Source organism: Meleagris gallopavo, chromosome 5, assembly GCF_905368555.1.
Source record: "Meleagris gallopavo chromosome 5, MGAL_WU_HG_1.1, whole genome shotgun sequence".
Taxonomy (NCBI): Eukaryota; Metazoa; Chordata; class Aves; order Galliformes; family Phasianidae; genus Meleagris; species Meleagris gallopavo.
In genome coordinates, this window is record NC_139408.1 from 27515309 (window position 1) to 27535940 (window position 20632).

The following is a 20632-nucleotide window of genomic DNA, read 5'->3' on the forward strand; positions in this document are numbered from 1 at the left end:
GGATAAATACAGATGAAAAACTAAAACCAAAAGTCCGCTCCATAGAACATTGAGGGGCATGGGAGGGGGTGGGAAAATGCAATTGTCACCTCACGGTTTGAGTGAAACAGCGTTACTGTACCCAGGCTGTAGTGGCTGCAAAAGCCTGCCTTCATACCTCTCTAAGGAAGAGCAACCTGGAGAGTCACAAGGGCTAGCTGGTCTTCAAATTATTGTAAATTAAAAAATAAAAAAAAAGTATACTGAAGGGAAAAAAATACATTTAGAATCCAAGCTCCCAATTAGTAAGTAATTAAACAGGAAAATGAAGTGGAACAGAAAGAAAATACCTAGGAAGAAAAGCAGATCAATTCTGAATATTCTGCCTTCTCCCTTTACTTTTAGTATCAATGATGACATACGTTCTTGGATTTTCATGCTAGAGAATACTGCTTGAAAAAGAAATGCTAACCAAGAAGAGAGAAACAAAGAGCAACACCAGAAACCAAACAAAGTAGAAACCCAGGTAGATATGAAGAGATGCACGTGAGCACCAGCCCACACCAGAGCAGACACTGCTATTACATGCACTTGGGCATGAGGCTGCCTGTGGTGCAAACTAGCATAGCAAAAGGGAAACAGAATAAAAATGCAGTCTTCACAGAGAGCACTCAAGGCCTCACGGGAAACTGAGCAGGATGTGTTCAGAAACACTTCTGCAATCCTCCTTCTGTTCCCACTTCTTGAGATAAAAATAACAGAAGAGGAATTCTGTTTTCTGTACTGCGGCTTCTTCAATCAAGTTCCCTCTCCCTGTCCCACTCGCACACCCCTACACCCACACCATCATAGGATAATTGATTCATACCATAGGAGATGAACAGAATGCTGAAAAGTGATAGAACACGAAAAACCCTAAGTACAGGGCACTCGTTTGCAGGCTATGCCATGCATAAGCTAACTGAGAATATTAAAAAATAAAAATAAAAGCCAATCACACATATGCCTTTTTATTTTCAGGACATAACAACACACTCACCACCCTGAAAATAAGCATTTTCTGGGACTGAACAACTGATACATGAATAGTGCCAAGCAAAGGCAGTTACGCCTTGCCATTATTTTGCCCATACAAAACACCTCATACTTCTTTTATCAGTGATGCATCTTCTGGAGATGGCCAATAGAATCAACCTCAGAAAAGTTCCTGTTTGGTGCTTCCTGCAGCAAATGCTTCAATGCAGGCTCGCTTCAGAGTCACATGGGCTCCTTACCTGCATACAGGCACTAACAAAAGGTAAGTCTGGGCTTTGGACTCCTGCACCAAACACCTTACATCAGTTTCCTCCGAGGTGCACCTGATGAAGCCCCCTCTTTCTCCTCCTCTTTTCACGCACTTTTTTTTCTTTAGTTCAACTTATCTGGACATTATACCTATATAGCCAAAAATTATGCATTTTGAAAAGAGAGCAGATTTTTATATTGTCATTTCAGGCCTTTCCAAGCCTGCATTGGAAATAAAACCCCTCCATCAAAATGAATGCTATGAGAACATTGAGCTGACATGCTGCCATGAGCTGAGCAGATGCACTCACTTTCCATCTTCTGGGGAAGCTCTTTAGCCTGTTTAAATCCTTCCTGTCCCACTGTTACACACTGACACTAAAGAGGGTCTCAAACCACCCTGCAGAGAAAACAGTCTCTAATGAAAGACTGCAAACCCCCTTACAAATTCATCAGAAGGGCAGCTCAGCCAGACTCAGGCCAGATTATCCACTGAGGATTGTCACCAACTATCCCCAGGGAACCTGCTATCACAAACTGAGTCTCAGCTAGGAGATCTGCTTTTATAAGCTCTAGGATGAGCTTCCCCTCAGCTCTGTATTGCCTCGGAAAGGCTGAAGAGGCCACATCAGTACAATTCAACCCTTCCTTCTTGAGTTGCAAGACATTTTCTAACACCTCTGTCTAACCTCTCCCATCAGACCCGTTCAGGATCTGCACCACCATTTCCCACCCTTTGCTGCAAACAGAAGGTAGCAAAAAGGTATGGTTGTAGCAGACAATTTTTTTGTGTTATATTACACATAAAAATGTATTTTGCTCTGTGCTTAGGCTTCAAAATCTCCTCCACCGCTAAACAGCTCATCTTTAGATGGAGAGGAGGCAATTGGAGTAAAATAAAGCAATATATGATTTGCACATACATTCCCCCTAGGAAAATTTAGAGCTCCTTGGACTCATAATTAAAAGTTCATCAGTTTAAAGATGTTTAAAAATATTTGTTTGCTCTGCCAATAAAAGAGGAAAGAGACAGAAAGAAAAATACTTCAAGTTGCATGTATGTGCCTACTTGCATTTTTTCAGTTACACATCCCAACATGTAGCACAAGATGCCACTATGATCAAATCCAATATATCTTGCTCCAATGAAGTCATTTTCTCACTTAGATATGAAAAACAAAGATGCACGCACATCCATCAAGAAACCTATTTAACTAAAGCACAGAAACACTGCTCATGTGCACCCAAAAAAAAAATCTCAAACAATTTAGACGACACTCCCAGTGAGAACCCTTAGAACTCACCTCTTTGCACTCAAGCTGGCAGTTGCAGGAAGCAAGGCCAGCAGGGCAGCACAGCACTTAATGCCTCATCACTGCCAGGGGAGCTGAAGGAAGAAAGAGGTGGCAGACGGAGGAATTATCCCTGTTCTGATTAGCATCAGAACAAAGGCTCACATTAGTTCCGTCAGCAGCAGGGCTCCCCGAGAGCACCGAGTAATAACCTTGTTGAAAGCATTAGAGGGATATTCCTCCATCCCTGCTCAATCTACATCTCATCTCTAAGAGAGAGTGTGGGGGGCGAGAGGGGAGAGGGGAGGTGGAGCAAGGTCCAAAAAGCAGCTTGATGTTTAATTATTTGAAAGACAGAGCCTGGCACTGTCTTAGCACCAATTCTGTTCTAGCTTCTCTGGGAGCAGATATGGGGAAAACAAGAGAAAAAAAACAACCACAAGCAGAACGCATTTTCTGTTCTTTGAAAAAGATCGAATTGTACAGGTGGCTTATCATGCAAGGTTAACTCTAGAAGGCAAAAGAGTTCAACAGTTTCTGTAACAAAGCCAAGAAGTGGTAATGGCATGAAGAACACAAAAGAAAAACATCCTGTGGTACATAAGCACCATAAAAAAGTCGGAGGTATCAGGAGAAAGGAGGAAGCACAGTTATAAAATTTTAATAAAATATTTTAGAATACATTTCAAAAGAAGAACCAACACTAGCAGCACGTGGACGTCTCATTACAGCAGAAAAATATGGAAGGCAGCACATTCTGACAAGTCTGGAGAAAAATCTCTGGTATATGGACAAAACACACACATCTAAAAAGCAAAGAAATAAAAGTAACCAGCTTAGCTTTCATCTTACCTGGTGTTGGCAGAAGCTAGCATACAACAGTCGTTGTTAGTACAATAGAAGTGATGATTCAGTGGTGGTAGGTAGATTTGCACACCTAGAATGCACAAAAAAAAAAAAGATAAGGGCATTATCACATAAATGAGCCACTATGCTGAGGGGAGAAAACGTTCCATTATGTTTTTAGAACACGGGCATACAGATATGCTTCAGATACATGCATTACCTGCTGAATTCATACCTGGGTTTGAGACAAAGAATGTTCAGAACTACCCTCATGCACTCCATTTAGAAATCTCAAGCATAGAAATAGAAAAGCTCTCAGTTTCAAACATAGCAGAGAATTACCACAGAAGATTCTCACTAGAAATCAAGCTTTCTGATTTTTTTGAGACAAACTTCTGAGAAGTTATTCAAGATATGCAAACTAGAACTGCATTAATTCCAGCTATCCAATACACACACACATTTATACAGGTAAAAAAAAGCTAGGGGCTGTAAATCTTGCACACTTCCCTAGCAAGCATAGGAGAAAGAATATTTACTTCTTTGCAGTGGAAAAACAGGGGTGTATTTTATATTCTTATCCCCCCATCCTTTTATTTTAGCATTAATACTAGATATTATTCAAAGACTTGAAAAGGAGGCTATTAGTAAGGTCACCACGTAACTTTCTCCACCTCGGTTGGAAAGCACAGCAACTAACAGAACTGAGCAAGCGAAGTATCAAAAAGAAAGTAACAGCTGTGCAGAAGAGGGAATTTCTGGCTTGCCCACTTAAAGGTCTTGCTGTTAAACATTTAAATAACACCACATTTCAGTACCTAATGACACGTCGACATTCTGACTCTCAGAATATGCAAGTCCCTCAAGACAGTCATACAGCAAAACCAGAAGCAGACTTGAGATGAGGTTCCCACAGCTAGCGAAATGAGAAGCAAACCCAGCGGGCTTCTTTTGTCTCTTACTCAAATAGCCACATGTTTATCACAACACACATCCCTGACTGTTCAGTTCTGCTACCCATACCTACAAAGAAGCCTTTGGTGGGTCTCTATTAGCAGAGTTGTATGCAAGGTTTTATAGTCTCCGCTCACAAATCCTGTGATGAGTCTCCAGTATATTTTTGTTGCACATCACAGAAACAGTTTACGGCATTTCAGGATCAAGCAGCTCTTAAAGGAGTTGTAATTAACATCAGAGCACCTAACTAGGTCTAACAAAATGCCTTACGAGAGCAATCTGCACAAATGGTCTCCAACACCCAAAGGAGATTCTGGCAGATCCTACAAATATAACTGCATTAGAGCAGGCTGCCTCAGTATTGCTTAAGAATTTTAGAAATTATTTACTAAGTGAAAACAAACAAACCCACAGCAACGTTAAATGGGTCAAGGACGTTCCAGTGTTTCTCTAATCTATACATTTAGAACTATAAATACAAGTTACAGCCCCTTTCAGAACAAGCTGCTTTAGCAACTACTGCTAAAAACCAGAACCAAGGTACACATTTATCTACTAAAGGTCTGTATTTTTGTATAGCATAAGAACATAACTCTCACAACCTCTCACACAGAAATAAAATGCTATAAAAGAAAACTATCAACCGAATTTCCCTGTTAAAACTTACGCTCTCTTACAGCCCTAATGCAATTTTATTTGAAATTTTCTTTGCTCCTGTACAAGATTCAAACTTGGGTTTGCTCAGAGACAGCTTCACTTTTAACTCACTCTATTATAAAACCCCATTAAAGCAACGCAAGGGACAACCAGGAGCAGCAGTAAACCACAGAAATGTTTATCTACAAACTGACAGAAAAATGAGTTCAGAGAAAGCATGAACAGTGTTAAAGTTTTCAAAATGGTTCCGGATTTTTTAAGCATACGCTAAGGACAGAGACACAGAATTTTAATACCGGTTCTCTTCCAAGGAGGAGGTTAAATGGGGCACATCTCAGCTTAGCAGGTTCAAGGGAAAGCCATTCTCATAACAAGCAAGTTTACATTGCTGGACTGAAAGCCTTTCTGGTTCACAGCATAAATACGATGCAGTGCTCTCCTCTGCCCTTTACTGTGCTCTACCAACTCCAAAAGCTGCATTTACCTTGCCTAAAGGTTATAGAAAGGGACAAACTTCCTTTCCAGTTAATGCTTGCTTGCTACAGGAGAGTGAATTTAAGGCTGAGTGGGCTGATTGCCAGGATAGCAGTTTCCCCTAGGGAATCACCAGAATGATGTGAGACACATTGATCCTTTTTGCTGTGGAGAAGGTTCCCATTGCATGTTCCACTTCCAGAGCTTGCCCATTGGTCAACACTCCAGCAGAGAGAGCCATGAGGTGGGGGAAGGGGCAGCTGGAGCCAAGGGGAAGAGTTCTGCACCTCTAACTTCTGGTCCTGAAGCTCCTCAGTAGTCTGCAATTACCACACACAAGTATCACAGGTTTAAAATAAGCTAGAAAGCAAACAATAGACCAGGTTGCACTGGTCTTTGGGAACCTTCAAAAGAAAAACGAGTGCATGGGTCAGCCTGGAAGCTGCAAGTTCCCAAAGAGTGCATTATGGTGCATTACCATCAGAAACATCCTCTTACCCTCACTATTTTCATTTTGCAAACATCCTGCTTGCAAGCTGCCCAGAGCTAGCCGGATGAGAACACTGAGCTTCCTGTGAGAGAACACTGGTTTCCATTGCTCTGTACCAAAACAAACAGCAAACCAATGTTGGGCGCAAATATTTCTTGCTGCATACAAAAGCTCACTTCCTAGAATTTATAAAAAGCATTTTCACTGGTTAAGTTTAAAATCAATTTTTGCAACTGCTCAGCAAACAAGCCTGCTTGCAGAATGAAAGAAGATCCGGTCTGCATAACTACAGAAAGGCAAAGCCTGGTCAACAACAGGGGTTCTGAAATACAGAGAGCACTTCATCTGTTCCTAAATTCCTGCGTTGGGGATCAAATCGTTACATCTGAAGCAATTCCATTTGTACCCAACACCGCTTCAAAACTGAGATCAAACACACACTGACGGCATTTTGAAAGATGTGATGCTTGTCATGATGGTTGGATAAACGTAATTACGAACTACTGTACTTCTGGCAAGAGAAATCTGCTGTAACCAATACCACATTATGAGCAAACATCTTTGCTACAGATGGGATAGGGCTTCCCTTTTCCTGTTCTCAGAGATGCCTGTGTGCTTCTATTTACCTACTCCCAAGGCAGAAGGGAACCTCTGCTGCTCCCAGCCCCTCTGTCAAGCAGAGCAGGCCCAGCCCTGCCACAGAAGGCTCCCTTGCGCCCAGCTCAGCCCCCCGCTGAGGTCAGTCAGCTCCAGCAGTCTGCAGGGGCTGAGGGAGACCCAGTGCCAAGTGGAATGCAGGGGAAAGCAGGAGGAATGCTGGGGAATGCTTGCACGCAACTGACCTGTCATGCAGACGCTTGCGGGCTTCTCTGGGAGGAATGCAGATCAGCAAGAACAAATACAAAGGAAGATAGGAGGGAAAAAAAGACCCAGGTTCTGGGCACATATGTCAGACTCTACTGACCTGACAAACACCAGCAGCTCACATCTGTTTTCTCACAAAAGCAGAACAAGTGAGAGATGTGTTCGGGTGGCAAGGAAGTGGGTAGGCACAGCATGAACAAGCACACTGATAAGAAGGAGAAGTGATGTAACAGGAACAGCCCCAGACACAGAAACCCAAGTCTGCACATAAGGTTGCACAGCTGAGGTTAAGACTGCTGCAGATTGCTCTCACTGCAAGGCCGTTCTCCAGGCAGGAACAGAATAGCTGAAAACAAGCGTGATCAGAAGACAGAGCTAATCCTGTCAGAGCCACTGCAGCAGCAGTAAGCACTGCTGGCTGGCTCTCCAGCAGCTCCTGCCAGCTCGAGCAGCCTTGTCAGCCCACCTTCACCGCTGCACTAAACGTAAACTCTGCCGGTAACTAACTGCAAACTGCAGAGACTCAGCGAAGTGGGAGACCCGAGGATATCCCGCACTCCTCATAGACCACAGGTGGCCAATTTGCATGATAAGCAGAGAGGTGACAGAACCAGAGCCTCTGCTGCCGAGAAAGTGCAAAACCGTAGAACAACGGCTGGGAAGTGTCAGTCTCCGGATCAGTGCTTTCCCAGACCTCACCAAAACATCTGCATATGAAAAAACCTTTGAAAGCAGCAACACGAGGGCAGCTGGATTTTCACAGCGGCTTTTAAGATGAGGTTATAACTTCCTTATCATGTGCTACTTTGCTCTACAAGGAGATGCAATGCTCCAACAGCACGCAGCAACGAGAAACCCCTTAGATTTTACCAAGTTTGCTAGGTGAGGCAACAGCTCCTCCAGCCATGTAAAGGCTCCCCTTTACAGAAACAAGCCTTCCTACTGTCAGCAGCACTCTGTCTCCTGGCCGTCTGCAAAACACCCATTTACATAACAGGACAAACGGATCGTGAAGGGCAGATGAATCTCCAAACAGGAGAGAAGTTTATGTTCTTCTCAAAGTTTTCCTCGTTATCAGAAGTCACAAAAAGACAGATGCCACATCAGCAGTCGACGACAGAACCCTGCGCTGAAATAAAGGGACAGACACACCGTGGCACATAAGGAAGAGGTGGCAGCCGGGCAGAGATTTACGATAAGACACCTGAGGGGGAGGTGAGGAATGAAATCAGCGATAAACCACAGCCACAAAAGCACCGATCCTCACGGCATCGGCGTTTAATATGCAAACCGCCCTGTGCTGAGGCATTTCGCCTCTCTTTGATGTACGCAGACAAGTTCTAACTGGAGATGCGGGACGGGAGAGTCCCCTCCGCCCATTATCTCTGCTGCCTATCGCCGCTCCTGCACAGAGGGGGAAAAAAGAGACAGAACAACAAGGGTAAAAAAGCACAAAAAATCGTTATTACTGCAGGAGAGAGGCAGCGTGCTGCCGGCTGTGAGGCACGGCGCAGGCGGCAGGCTGCTGCCCGGTATCTGCAGCCCAGCAGAACAGAGAGACAAGCTGAAGGCAGGGCACACAGCAAAGGCGTTCCGAAGGCGCAGTAGGAATCGCGGAGCTCGCAGCCGCCTCCGAGGAACTTTTGCTCCCATTGTTCTCACCGAGCAGCTCCAGAAAGCTCCGGGCTCGCAGTGGCAATGCGTGCCGCTGCCAGGAGCAGCACCATTACATAACAGCGCCGACGGGAACACGCACAAAGGCACGGGGAGAGGCGGGCGGGCAGACGGTGCCCTCCTTCCCCGACCCGCAGAGCTCCCGCACACCGCCGGCACAACTCCGGCACCCTCCCACCCTCCTCCGCCTCCCGCACCGCGATCGGCTCACGCACGACGCAAACCTCGCCAACTACAGTATTTACGCGAACCCACCGCCGACAGACCCGACGCACCACCGCACTTTTTCACCTCTTCCTCCCGTCGCTTCTCCCGCCCGGGTGCGCCTCCCACACCCCGCCCTCCGCTTCCCGCCTTCCTTCTCCTTTCGGCTGCTCACCGGCCAGAGGGGCGGCGGGGTGCGGGCACGGTGCGGCAGCGCGGGGCTGAAGGTCGGCGGCCTCGCGCCCCGGCCGGCGCCGCCGTCTTGCCCGCCCCCAACAGCCCGCGCGCCGCGCTCCAGGCCCCGCCCCGCGCGGCGGCGCGCGGGGCGGAGCCTGGAGCGCGACGCGCGAGCCTTAAAGGGGCAGCGCTCCCTTATCCACCCCATCCTCATCGCCATGCTACAGCCCGCTCGCAGCTCAGCCTCGGGCCGACCCCGCCCGGGCCGCCACCGCCCCCTGGCGGCTGCACAGGGAGAAAATAAAAAACAAACGTGTAAGCAGAGAAACTGCAGGCTTTACTGTGTAATTAAGAAGTATTCTTGATGAAGTTTACCCCTCGGTGTGATTTTGGATGTAGTCAAGGCGATCTTAGTAGCTCAGGGTCTTGTTAACCGGTGTGAAAACAGCAGGGGCAGCTCCACCTTGGATTACTGCATTGCTGGGTGTGCAATGTGGCTGCGTGGTATTTTTCTTTCACAAGCTTAATACTTTGCCTTTCCCCTCAGGCCGTGCTTTACGTCCTTCAGGCTGAGTGCAACCTGCTGAACACATGGCTGTCCAGCTAACAAAGCAAGGGAGGGGCCGGCTCCCAGCTCCTGACCCCTCTCTCTGCCCTTGGCTCCTGGATGGGAGCAGCAGCAAGCAGAGAATCTCTTCTTTCTGCCTCCAAGCTCCTTGGCGCAGCACTATAGGCGATCTAGGAATGCACAATTGGCTCATACTGAGAGTAGGGCATTAAATTCTATACCCCAGAAAACTACGTTTTGATGAGGCTTCTGACAGAGGAAAAAGGATGGAATATTGATGTAGTTCCTCTGAAAATACAACACCAATATGCCACGGTCAGGGTAGAAATCCTACAGGAAGAGAAAGAAGCCCTTAGTATTGGGCTCATCAACGCCTCAGATTAATTAAAACTGAAGTATTTTTAAATCTCCAGTCTTAATCTTTGGTTACACTTTGCATTTTGCTCCCCTTGAAGAACGTCACCAGCAATCTCACTATTCTTCAGTAGTTTCACATAGTAACTTCCAGGCGGTGCTACAATAAATTGCACAGCTTGAAAGCTGAAACAGCATGGAAGACTGATCATTCGCTCAAAACCAACGGTTTTCAATTAAATGGATGGAACATAACTGAATTTCAGTTTTGGCTTGAAAATGTAACCAGAGTTAGCATGTGTTATTGCTGTTGATTTTACATTCAGTAGCACTTGCTCACTGGAGATGATTATGGGTCAATGCTTGCTACTGATATTAAAAATAATGGGGATCCAGTGGTGGTTTGGGCCCCTATCAGGGATCAGAAAACTCTTGAGATAGGGCTGAAAACTGCTATCACAAAGGCATTCCCTGCCCAAACCCAACTGCCAGACAGCCCTTTTAACAGTGAGGATATTGCTACACATGGTACAGTGAGGTCTGTCCAAGCTGGATTTTGTTTGAACACTGAAAATAATTAAATTCTACAGAAAAGTTTGATTTTACTTTGATGAGAAAAGCAAACCACTGCATTTCTGTATGGACATTAGCTCATGGAGATGCAGTTTGCAATACTAGCTTATGAAGTCTGCTCAGACCATTCCAAAGGCATACTCTGAGCTCTCACATAACACAGACCTTTCAACATCCTCACACTGATTTCTGAAAGATTTATGTATTTGTTTACCACAACCTCGGTTTGCTTTGTGACCCTGGGGGTAGTCCTCCATGATTCACCGTGTTCAAGGGCCCCATAACGCTCCTATGAGCCTGAGCTGCCTACTACAAGCTGAGCCTGACTAGGACAACTGTGTGCCTGAGGGTCAGCATCAACATCATCTCTGATTTGGTTTGGTCCAAAGCATGCCAATATTCTAATTTCTTCAAAAACAGCTGCTGGCAATGGAACATCCTCAAAAACAAATACAACTTACTCTCACAGCTATACTTGTTTCCATGGAAATACATATTGAAGGGGCTTTTTCCTTCATTTTCAAAATTCTATCTGCCAGTCTTCCATATTTTCTCAGACTACTCTGGTAGCTGCATAGATTGTACCCGAATACAAAGACTGCTGCAAGTGTGCCAAATGTGCACAGAGCCAAGTAGACAGCTGCTCGGCACATCCCCAGGAAAGAAGCAGTACGATGCTCATTAAGGTGCTTCCTTGATCAGAGAAGAGGCACCAGCCAGCACACACTGCGGCATTACCAACAAGATGAATGCTAATAACAGCTCGCCATCAGCACAGCTCACATGTTACCCTTAGACTTCAGCTTTACATTAGAGGGAAGGACATTGTATTTGCAGTGCAAGTCTGTCCCCAGTGGCTGCCAAATCTTTTGCTTCTGGATCTGGCTCTGCATTGTCTCCCACCATATGTCCCTGTTTCCAGCTACCTCCTCATGTCCTATCTCTTCTCTGTGTGCATGTTCTGTGCATCTGCCCACAAGAGGCTCCATTTCTCCAGAGACTCAGTGAAATGGCTGAGGGACAGCAGAGCCTCTGGGCTATGAGCGGTCAGGCAGTTTGTTTGCAAAAGCCTGGCAGGGGCTGCAGAAAAGGGCCGGCCACTCATGGGAGGAGGAAGGCATCGCCTGCATCTCACAGGCAGGCAGCTTGTGCAGGAAGAAAGCAAGAAGCAGGAAGCAACAGAACAAGACGTCGAGCACAGGAAAGGATAAAAGGCGCCAAGACTGAAGTATCCCAGAGAAGGATTTTGGCTTTTGTCAGGATATCACACCAGCACTGCGGCGTGTTGGATTTCAGGCCTGGCTACAGAAGGTCCCATAGGACTTTATGTTCAGCATTAGGCCTTACACTCAGTGCCTCATGAAAGTCTTAAAATGGTTCATCAAGCTTCCCACTGACAGGGAAAGGCTGTGTTGTGAGGCTCTGGTGTGCCTGCGAGTGGTGCGGGGGCTGCCCCTGGCAGGGAAGAGACGTGTGGCTCACAACCGTTAGGTCAGGGTCCTCCCAGCAACAGTGTAAACAGCATAAGAAAGAGAACGCAGAAATTGCAAAACAGATGGAGACAGGAGTCAACCTGGAAAACTTTTGCTTGTTGCTATTTAGCAAGGAGGAAATAATTCACCAGCTAACATTCCCGTGGTGGAGGAAGAAACAGTCCTAGAAAGTCAAATTGTTAAAGTCAAAGCCAAAACCTCGTTAGAAGAGCTAGCCAACTGTAGAAAGGGAGATGCAAGAGAGAAGGAAGGCAGTGCACAGGCACCAGGGCTGCATGCACAGCCCCCCTATGCCGGGACACATGGAGGCAAACGCTCGGCAGAAGCCCCGGCTCAGCCCAGCAGCAGCAGCAGCAGCCACGGGAGGACTGACGCTCTGGAACGAGTTCAGAAGGAGGGTGATAGCTGCTTGTGCAACCACAGGCAATTGGTTTACAATGAGGATATGTTTTCCTTGGCTCTGAGGGAATTTGGAAACGGTTTACAAACATTTGCAAGGCATAAGCTCAAGCAGGAGAGAACTGTCTAGCCAAAAAAGGCAAATTACTTTTGAGAGAAGATAAAATAGTAAAGAAAAACTGAAGCAGAAAGTTAACTAATAACATTTTATCAAAGGGCTTTCATAAGTTGCAAAACTGCTCTCCCAAGCAGACTGGGGGAAAACCCAGGTACAGGCAGTTCTAGAACCAGACTGGGAAGGATTAATTAATACATGTGAGCAGAGAGCATACAGAAGAACTTACTGACTTGAAACAAATATTTCCATCTCCATAATCTGTAGGCATGATTTTCCACTGTCCTGCACCTCTTGCTATCATTATCAGAGATGCAAACAAGGAAACTGTTTATCAAAGGAGGAGGGTAACCCTATAGTACTGCTCAGCATACGTGTATAGATTTCTCTCATTTCCAACCAAAAGAGAATTAGGGTTTAAACTGGTGTGGGGGAAAATGACACATTAGCAGTGAACCTCTTTGGCTTCTCCAGAGGGCACCTCTTGCCCCATCCCAAGTTTCCCTTAGTCTTGATGAGATGGGGATATGACTTCAGTGTTTTGATAGCATATGCATCCAAAAGTCATATCCAGCTACTTCTCAAGCTGTTTGACAAGCCCCCTTCCCATTTGGAAGCATTTGGGTGGCTGCTTATGGGAGTCCTAAAGATCCACACAGAAACCTAAAAAGTCAAGGTCCAGCTACAGCCCCGTTCCAAGCTGAAATAGCAACCTGCCAAAAGCCCTAGGAAACCCATGCCTCACTGGGCACGCACACTAACCAGCTAATAAGTTTCCACAAAGAGTACAGCAGTGGCTTGACAACTGCTGTGCTGCAACTCCTGTTCATGGTCAGCACCTTCAGCAGTGAGCCAGGCTCTTCCGACAGAAGAAAGCTGCTCACTGACCCGAGGATGTTCACATAACTAATTACCAAGCTTTATAACCACCCCCTACAGACTATGATGATGATGAATGAATTAGATTAGATAAGTCAATACAGTTCATCGGTGCAGTTTGCCCACTCAATGCATCCTCACTGTGTGCATCCATCAACGTGGAGGATGTCATGGATTCAAAGTCTTTTCTCATACTAAATGAAACAAGCACCAACCTGCAGCTTTCTAGCTTCTCCCAGGGACTCCCTAGGCCTTTCCTGGGTCTTTCTCTCACTCTCTGTCATTGTCCTGGATCATCCTCGAAGTTCTTTGATGACTGCCTTGTCCTTCCTCATTGAAACAAAGCAGATTAAGCTGCATCTATACCGTCTACATGATAAACTGTTGAAAAGCACTTAAGTCACAATGCAGAGCCTAACAAGCGTTCGCTACTGTTCTCCTCTGCCTGACAAAAACAGAGTTGTTCCACTGTGTGGCACAGATGCTCTGAACTTCACAACCAGTAGCGATGCCCCCTGTGCTGAATGATATTTCTAGAGCAAGGCATTTTCAGTCCCACCGTGGCTGTTGAGCTGTGGATGCCTACAGAAATTCTGAATCTACCGCAGTAACTGCAGCCAGCCTGTTCCAAGAGGGTACCTGGGAAGCTGTACTGCACTGCTCCAGTTCCCTCCTTCTCAGTTCTGACATATCCCTGCAGCAAGCGGTAGCTTGCATTAGCACTAAGGGGAACAGAAGTGCATAGCTGTAAAGTGCTTTGTGCTGAAATTTGAGCGCCGTGCCGTTCTGACACAGATTCCCAGCGGCCCCAGGCAGGCCACCTCCATCTCCCTGCGGCTGTTTGCCATCTGCAAAACTGGGCTAGCATCCTTTCTCCTTGCAACTCTCTCATATCGACCGTAAACACGGATGGGCTTCTCTGAGCGCGGGCACTGCGCAAAATAGGGGGCACGACTCAGAAAGCACGTCTTACTGCGAGAAGGACACGGGGCCGGCGGGACAGCCGCCTGGCGCGGCAGCGGCGCCGCCCGGCCCTGCCCCGGCGCGGGGGCTTCGGGGCGGGTCCCCCGCGCCCGCCTCCGCCCGCCCCCGCTCGGGAGCGCGGCTCGGCGGGGCTGCGGCGGGGCTGCGGCGGGCGGCGCGGGGCCACGCAGCCTGCGGGCGGCCGCCGTGCCCGCCGCCGCCCCGCGGGTGCCATGGAGGAGCCGCCGCCGCCTCCGGCCACCTGATCCTCGCGGCTGCCGCCTCCGAGACAAAGCGCGGGGCTGCCCGCCGCGCCCGCCCGGTAAGTGCCGCCTGCGGCTCGGACGCGCCCCCGCGCCTCCCGTTCGCGGCCCGAGCACCCCCGCCCCAAATACCCCTCACCCCAAATACTCCCGCCGCAAACGCACTGCCGCGGTTCAGCCCCCGCGCTCCGAGCATCCTCGCTCGCAGCCCGAATACCCCCGTCCCGCCCAAACGAACTCCCCTGTCTGCAGCCCGGGCGGCAGCCCCAGCGCCCCGACCCGCAGCCACGTACCCCCCGCGCACGGGAGCATCGGAGGGGTGGGTGTGGGGCTGCCCTCTCACCCGCGCCCCAGAGACCCCCGCGTCCCCAGCCTGTACGCTCCAGACACCCCCACGGATGGTCGCAAAACACCACCGCTACCAGCAGCCCCGTGCACACCAATCCCATCTCACCAAAGCTCCCCGGGCACCGAACCCCCGCCCCTGCTCGGCTGCTCCATCCATCCGTAGCACCGTGCCGGAGGGACAAAGGGGACCGCAGGCTCACCCGCCACCGCTCTCTCCTCGCAGGCCCAAGCATGGTGGAGCCCCCAGCAGAACCCCCCGCGCAGCCCTGCCCCGCACCCGGCGGGGCGGCAGCGGCGGCGACGCCGGGGGAGACGTCCCGACCCGGGGAGCAGTCCCCGCTGCTGCACCTGGACCTGTACAACTTTGACTGCGCGGCGGCGGAGGGCAGCCGGTACGTGCTGACCAGCCCCCGCTCCCTGGAGGCCTGCGCCCGCTGCGCCGTGCGGCCGGTGGAGCTGCTGCCGCGGGCGCTGGGCGAGCTGCTGCGCGAGGCTCCCGGGCGCTCCATGCGGGTGGCCACCGGCCTCTACGAGGCCTACGAGCGGGAGCGCCGCCGCAAGCTGCAGCAGTGCCGCGAGGAGCGGGAGAGGATTATCCGCGAGGAGAAGCGGCGCATCCTCGCTCCGCTCGGCAGCCTGCCTCCCTCGCCCGCCGCCCGCCTCGCCCCGCGGGCTGCCGCCACCGCCGCTGCGCCCCGTCCCGTGGGGAAGGCTGGGGCGTCAGGGGGTGCCAAGGCCAAGAGCCACTCCCTGGACTCGCTGCAGAAGCGTCGGGAGGGCAGCTGGGGCAAGACTTCCTCGGAGTCGGGAGCGTCGTCCTCATACAGCGGGGAGAGCCTGCGGGGGCTGGGGGGCAAGGGGCGCGGCCGGGGCCGGGTGGCAGACGGCTCCCTGCTGGGGCGCAGCTTCAGCCTGGGTGACCTCAGCCACTCACCGCAGACCGCCCAGAGGGTGGAGAGGATCGTCAGGGAGGTCAAGAGGAAGAAGGGCCTCTCGGAGGTGCCCGAGAGGGACAAGAAGATCGCGGCGCTGATGATCGCCAAGCACCAGGAGGCCAGCCTCCTGCGGGAGCAGCGGCAGGCGGCCCATCTGCAGTGGGACAGCCAGCGGCGCCTGGCGGAGCAGCGGAAGGAGCAGGAGGAGAAGGAGAAGCAGAAGGCCCTCCTGCAGGGCCAGCGCATGTGGGAGAGCCAGGTGGAGAAGCGGCGGGGAAAGCTGAGCCAGGAGCAGCAGGAGGTTGCCCTGCTGAAGCAGAAGCAGCGGCAGGTATGTGAGGAGAGGTGGCGGGAGCAGGCGGAGAAGCAGGAGCGGCTGCGGAGGGAGAAGCTGGAAAGAGCCATCCAGGAGGACAAGCAGAAGAAGCTCCATCAAGAGCACAATCTGAAGGCGAAGGAGGACAGCAAGAAGGAGCAGCGGGAGCGAGAGGAACAACTCCTGCAGGAGAAGCTGTCCACAGCCGCGCAGAAGAGGCAGAGGAAGGAGGTGCGGCTGCAGAAGGAGAGGAAGCAGCTCAACCAAGCAGAGAAGCTGAAACACGAGACTTTGCTCAAGGAACTGGCCAAGCAAGAGGCAGAAGAGAAGGAAATGCTGAAGGCCTCCCTGGAGATGAGTTTGTCCAAGGCTCAGGAGAACTACGAGCAGCTAGTAGAGAAGAGGAACCAGGAGCTGAGGGAGAAGGCCAGGCGGGAGGACATGCAGATCCAGAGAGCCAAACTGGCAGCAGAGAAGAAGGAAAGAGAGCAGAAGGAGCACTTGGAGGCCCTGGCTAAAGAGACAGAGAGGAAACTCCAGCATGCTGCCCAGGTGGCTGAAGAGGTGGTCCAGGAAAAAGCCCGCAGGTTGGTCTTGAGCCGTCTGGAGAAGGAGAAGGTGCAGAAGATGAATAAGCAAAAGGTGGAACAGTACGAGGACTTACGGCGCAGGGAGATTCTCCTTTCTATCGAGAGGAAACTGGAGAGGAGCGAGCAGATCTTCAAGGAGAAGAAGACCGTCTTAGAAAATGCCAGGTCTGTAGCTCGGGCATCCTTCCATGTCCGGGAAAAGGTACGGGAGGAGACCAACACACGCACCTTTGACAAGATGGCCTTTGAAGCAGAGCTGCATGCCAGCCTGGATAAGAAATGAAAGGTCCTGCTGGGGATACGTTATCAGTTGTCCCTCATAATGCATCAGAAAGCTCCTCTCCATTAACAATATTTAAAAAAATAAAACTAACTACCCTAATTTATTATTTTGGGGGAGCAGGGTACCGCACAAAAATGTGGCAGCTATTTCACATACTTTTTAAAACTTGTTTTTGTTCTGGATGTGTTTTAAGGACTGACCTCAGTCATCTTTACGGAGGGGAAGCAAGCTTTTGCATCCTCCACCCCACAAGCACAGAGGGCTGCAGAAGAACTTTGCGTGATACTTGTGAGTTACCAATTGATTGTCTAAACTGGAGCTGACTACAGCGGCACTATTTTTTGTTGGAAAAACAGACAATAGAGACTATGGGCTACTCTTAGAGCCTGTTGACAAAGAACCCAAACCAAACCAGCTGGTTTTGGTTTGAGTGACATTCAGTGTGGTTTAAGATACAGGATTGCATTTTCAAAGCTGCTGCACACTCAGAAAGATGAAGATGCTCTCCTGGAGAAGTCCATGTGCCCCCGGGTGCGTCTCATTCACTGCTGATATCAAACATCGAGGAAAGAAAGTGTGGGTCAAGGCTTCACAACACCATATAAGCAGGCATTACAATCTGAGCTGGGTAGAAGTTGTTAAAAGTGCTCACAAACTCCGCAGTTTCACTTCTGCTGTTTGCAGCCTCTCCCCAGCATCCTTCCCCTCCTTTCCAAATGTCTCTTTCAAAGGTCTGTAGAGTTTCTTCTTTCAGAGGAGAGAAAGGAGGAAAGAATCTGTGGGCAATTCACAAGCTGACAGTCATCCAAACATTTGTACATTAAGATACAAAGATTAACAAGCCTGTGGAAGCTGGCCCTTGTTGCAAATGTGCAAATGGAAATCTGTGAATAGATTGCATAAAGGGGCTTAGGAATATCCATGCTGGGAATATTCATGTTTGACAAGACCTGAGCAACCTTCTCCAGCTCAGCCTGAGAGAGGCTGGACGAGGCATACACCAGAGATCTCTTCCAAACTACTGACTGCATGAGTTGCTTGCAGTGAGACTGTCACCCAGCTCTTATTGTTGTCTGCTAAGTAGGGCTGCTTTTGTCTGTCCACTGGTGCTATCAGTTGCATTATTATTTTAGGGCACAAGAAAGAGTAGATGCACAAAATAAGGTATGTTACAGATTCTCTTAGGTGAGGATCACTGCATTTTTTACAACTAACTCAATACCATTTTGAGGGAAACAAGGCCTTTTGATATGAATGCACTGGAAATGTGAAAGCCTACCTACACCCTGTGGACAGCATTCAAGTCAGTGTTCTGTTCCAGTTCTCCAGGTTTACTCTCTGCCAGATTGAAGTTACAAACCTGCATCCAAACCAGGCACTTTCTGTTGTTTTTTTTTCTGGCTCCAGGCAGCGCCAGCACTGTGCTCCACCATCCGTGACTGTGCTGGGTTGCTGTGGTGATATCTGTCAAACCTGGAGCAAGGAGAGAAGCAGCAAGAAGAGTCAGGTTCTCATTTCCTTGCAGATGTCTCTGACGTACAACACAGGGAAAGAGGAAACCAGAAGAAGGTGACACAGGCATGCAGTGTCACATGCATGGATCACTTACCTCTCAGAAGGTTCTAAAGAAAGTATTAAAATGAATAACAACAACAGCAGTAGACCAAGCACACTGGTACCCTGCAGGGCTGGAGACATTGTAAAAGAAGTGCTGGAAATGAAGTAAAAGAAGTGCTGGAAATGAAGTAATCTGATGAAACTTGCTCTCTTTGAATCACAGAGTGATTGGTGCTGTGGGGCCAGGTGGCACAAAAAGCAAGAAGCGGGACACCTGAGTTATGCTAGCTCAGTTGTTGGCTTGATTTGTAACATCAGGCAACCCTTGCGGGCTGACCCTGCTCCTATTGCTATAAAAGGAAGCAGAATCGGACTCTTGGGATTGATGTGGCTCACAGGAAATAGTAACACATGGCTTAGCAAAGCACTTGCAGGGCTTTGGATGAAAGATGCTAACAAAGCACAAAGTACTGATTTATTTATTTGTTTGTTTGAGGCGTTACTAGAAAAAAAAGCACATCCATTGGTGAAAATGGTCAGGTAACACCAAAACCTAAAAAATGCACAACTGCGGGAAGGAGAACGGTGCTACTGTTTCCAGCTAGGAGCCTGGCACTTCACTCTCCTCCTTGAAACTACAAGTGATTTGAAAAGAGAAAGCAATCCTGCTGTCCTGCTGTACCACAGCCATGTTTATGTATTGTTTGTACTGCAGTGTGTAACGTGATGGGCAGATGAGTAGACACAGCCGCTGTCATTTTTTCCCTTAACACTGAATTGTACCATCTGACGTTACATTTCCAGTGCAGATCAAGAAAATTTTTACAGCCCAGGAGAGGCGCTTCGGCCACTGACTGTAATTACACCTCAAGTCCGTGTCTTGCTGCTGACTGAGTTTGACAGCTTGGGGCTACAGCCAAACTAATCAAAGCACACCTCCATGATGGTAATTGGATTGGCTAACTACTGTTCCTATTCTGCGCAGTGTGCAGCTTGAGTTTTGAATGTGCAATCTTTGAAAAAAAATATTTTTTTTCAAAAGACACAGATTTGTGTATGGACTTTTTTCATTTCTGTAGATATTCCAGTACAGAGCTTGTGAAAATCAATGGAGTTTATAGCTGTTTAAAGTTGTGACATGAGAAATGAAGTCAGCTAGTTGAGTAGAGTCAAGGGGTATTTCCTGGGTCTGCTAATGTTTCTGTTTATTTGAGAAGTTTTACTGCTGGATTTCCATGGAAATTGAAATTAAGCCCTGAGGTACATGCATAACATATGGTATTTTTAGTTGAGGCTTATTTTATATTTGTGATACTGAGCTGCAGACCAGAGGGTACTAAGAACCAAAGCAAGTAGCACATTATCCGGTTGCTCAGAAGTAGATCACACCTTATTCAAGGTGTAGGAGGAACTGATGACATTTGGTCAGGTCCTACAGAAAGATAGGTTGGTTCTCTCCTCAGATTAGGAAATGCATTTTAGGCTATCAATCTATTATAACCATGAGGTTGTAACAAAGAATTTGCTTCTAAATCATGTGAGTGCTTGCTACAGAATGACCTCTAGATCTTGGACTGTCTGCACTTTAAAAGCAACAAATGCCCTGTTCTGGGTAATTGCTGTGACTGATGGCACATCTTAGGTCTGGCTAGCATTGAATTCCCATGTTTCTCCTCCTAACTAGATTTCATATTGGATTCTATAGGTCTAGTGGATTAACCCAAAATCTAGATCCAAATGCCACTACACTCTCAAATCTGAAACCAAACACGTGTGCACAAACCTGTAACTTCTATAAAGTGCTGTACAGGTTAGCAGTGCCAATGGACTAGAACTCCTGCTAGCATTTAACCTGCTGGAAACCACTCTGAAGAGTTCCTGAAGTTGAGATATTGCAACACCGGGGAGAGAGGCTCCATTATCATCTAAATGTTCAAAAAAGAATTACACCACCAAGTCTTGAGAGTCATTTTCAGCTAAAGCTGGAGGTCTTCAGTGCTGATGAAAGTTCCAGCACTGAAACTGTCTCTTCTGAATGCTACCTCTTAGCAAAAAATTCATCGCTAAACCATGATCTCTGTCAAGGTTGTATTTGTCA

General features: G+C 48.5%; 2 protein-coding genes across 12 annotated transcripts in view; one reads left to right on the top strand and one right to left on the bottom strand.

Annotated features, from left to right (window-relative positions):
* Nucleotides 1–15186, bottom strand: part of SUSD6 (sushi domain containing 6) — an 84637-nt gene extending 69451 nt beyond the window's left edge. For 2 of the 11 annotated variants that reach the window (XM_010711526.3, XM_085224944.1), the window contains exons 1-2: nt 8809–8953; nt 3408–3492 (exon numbers count right to left, since the gene is read on the bottom strand). The gene's annotated coding sequence lies outside the window, so the exon portion shown is untranslated. Of the gene's footprint in view, nt 1–3407; nt 3493–6821; nt 6866–8505; nt 8644–8772; nt 9059–15053 lie in introns of those variants that run through there. The other 9 variants (XM_019615640.2, XM_085224946.1, XM_085224952.1 and 6 more) reach the window with 8 other exon arrangements.
* On the top strand, nt 15085–19579 carry CCDC177 (coiled-coil domain containing 177). The gene has a single exon (XM_010711573.4). The coding sequence runs from the start codon at nt 15085–15087 to the stop codon at nt 16975–16977; it is 1893 nt and encodes a 630-aa protein (XP_010709875.2). The 3' UTR covers nt 16978–19579.
* The last annotated feature ends 1053 nt before the right edge of the window (nt 19580–20632 follow it).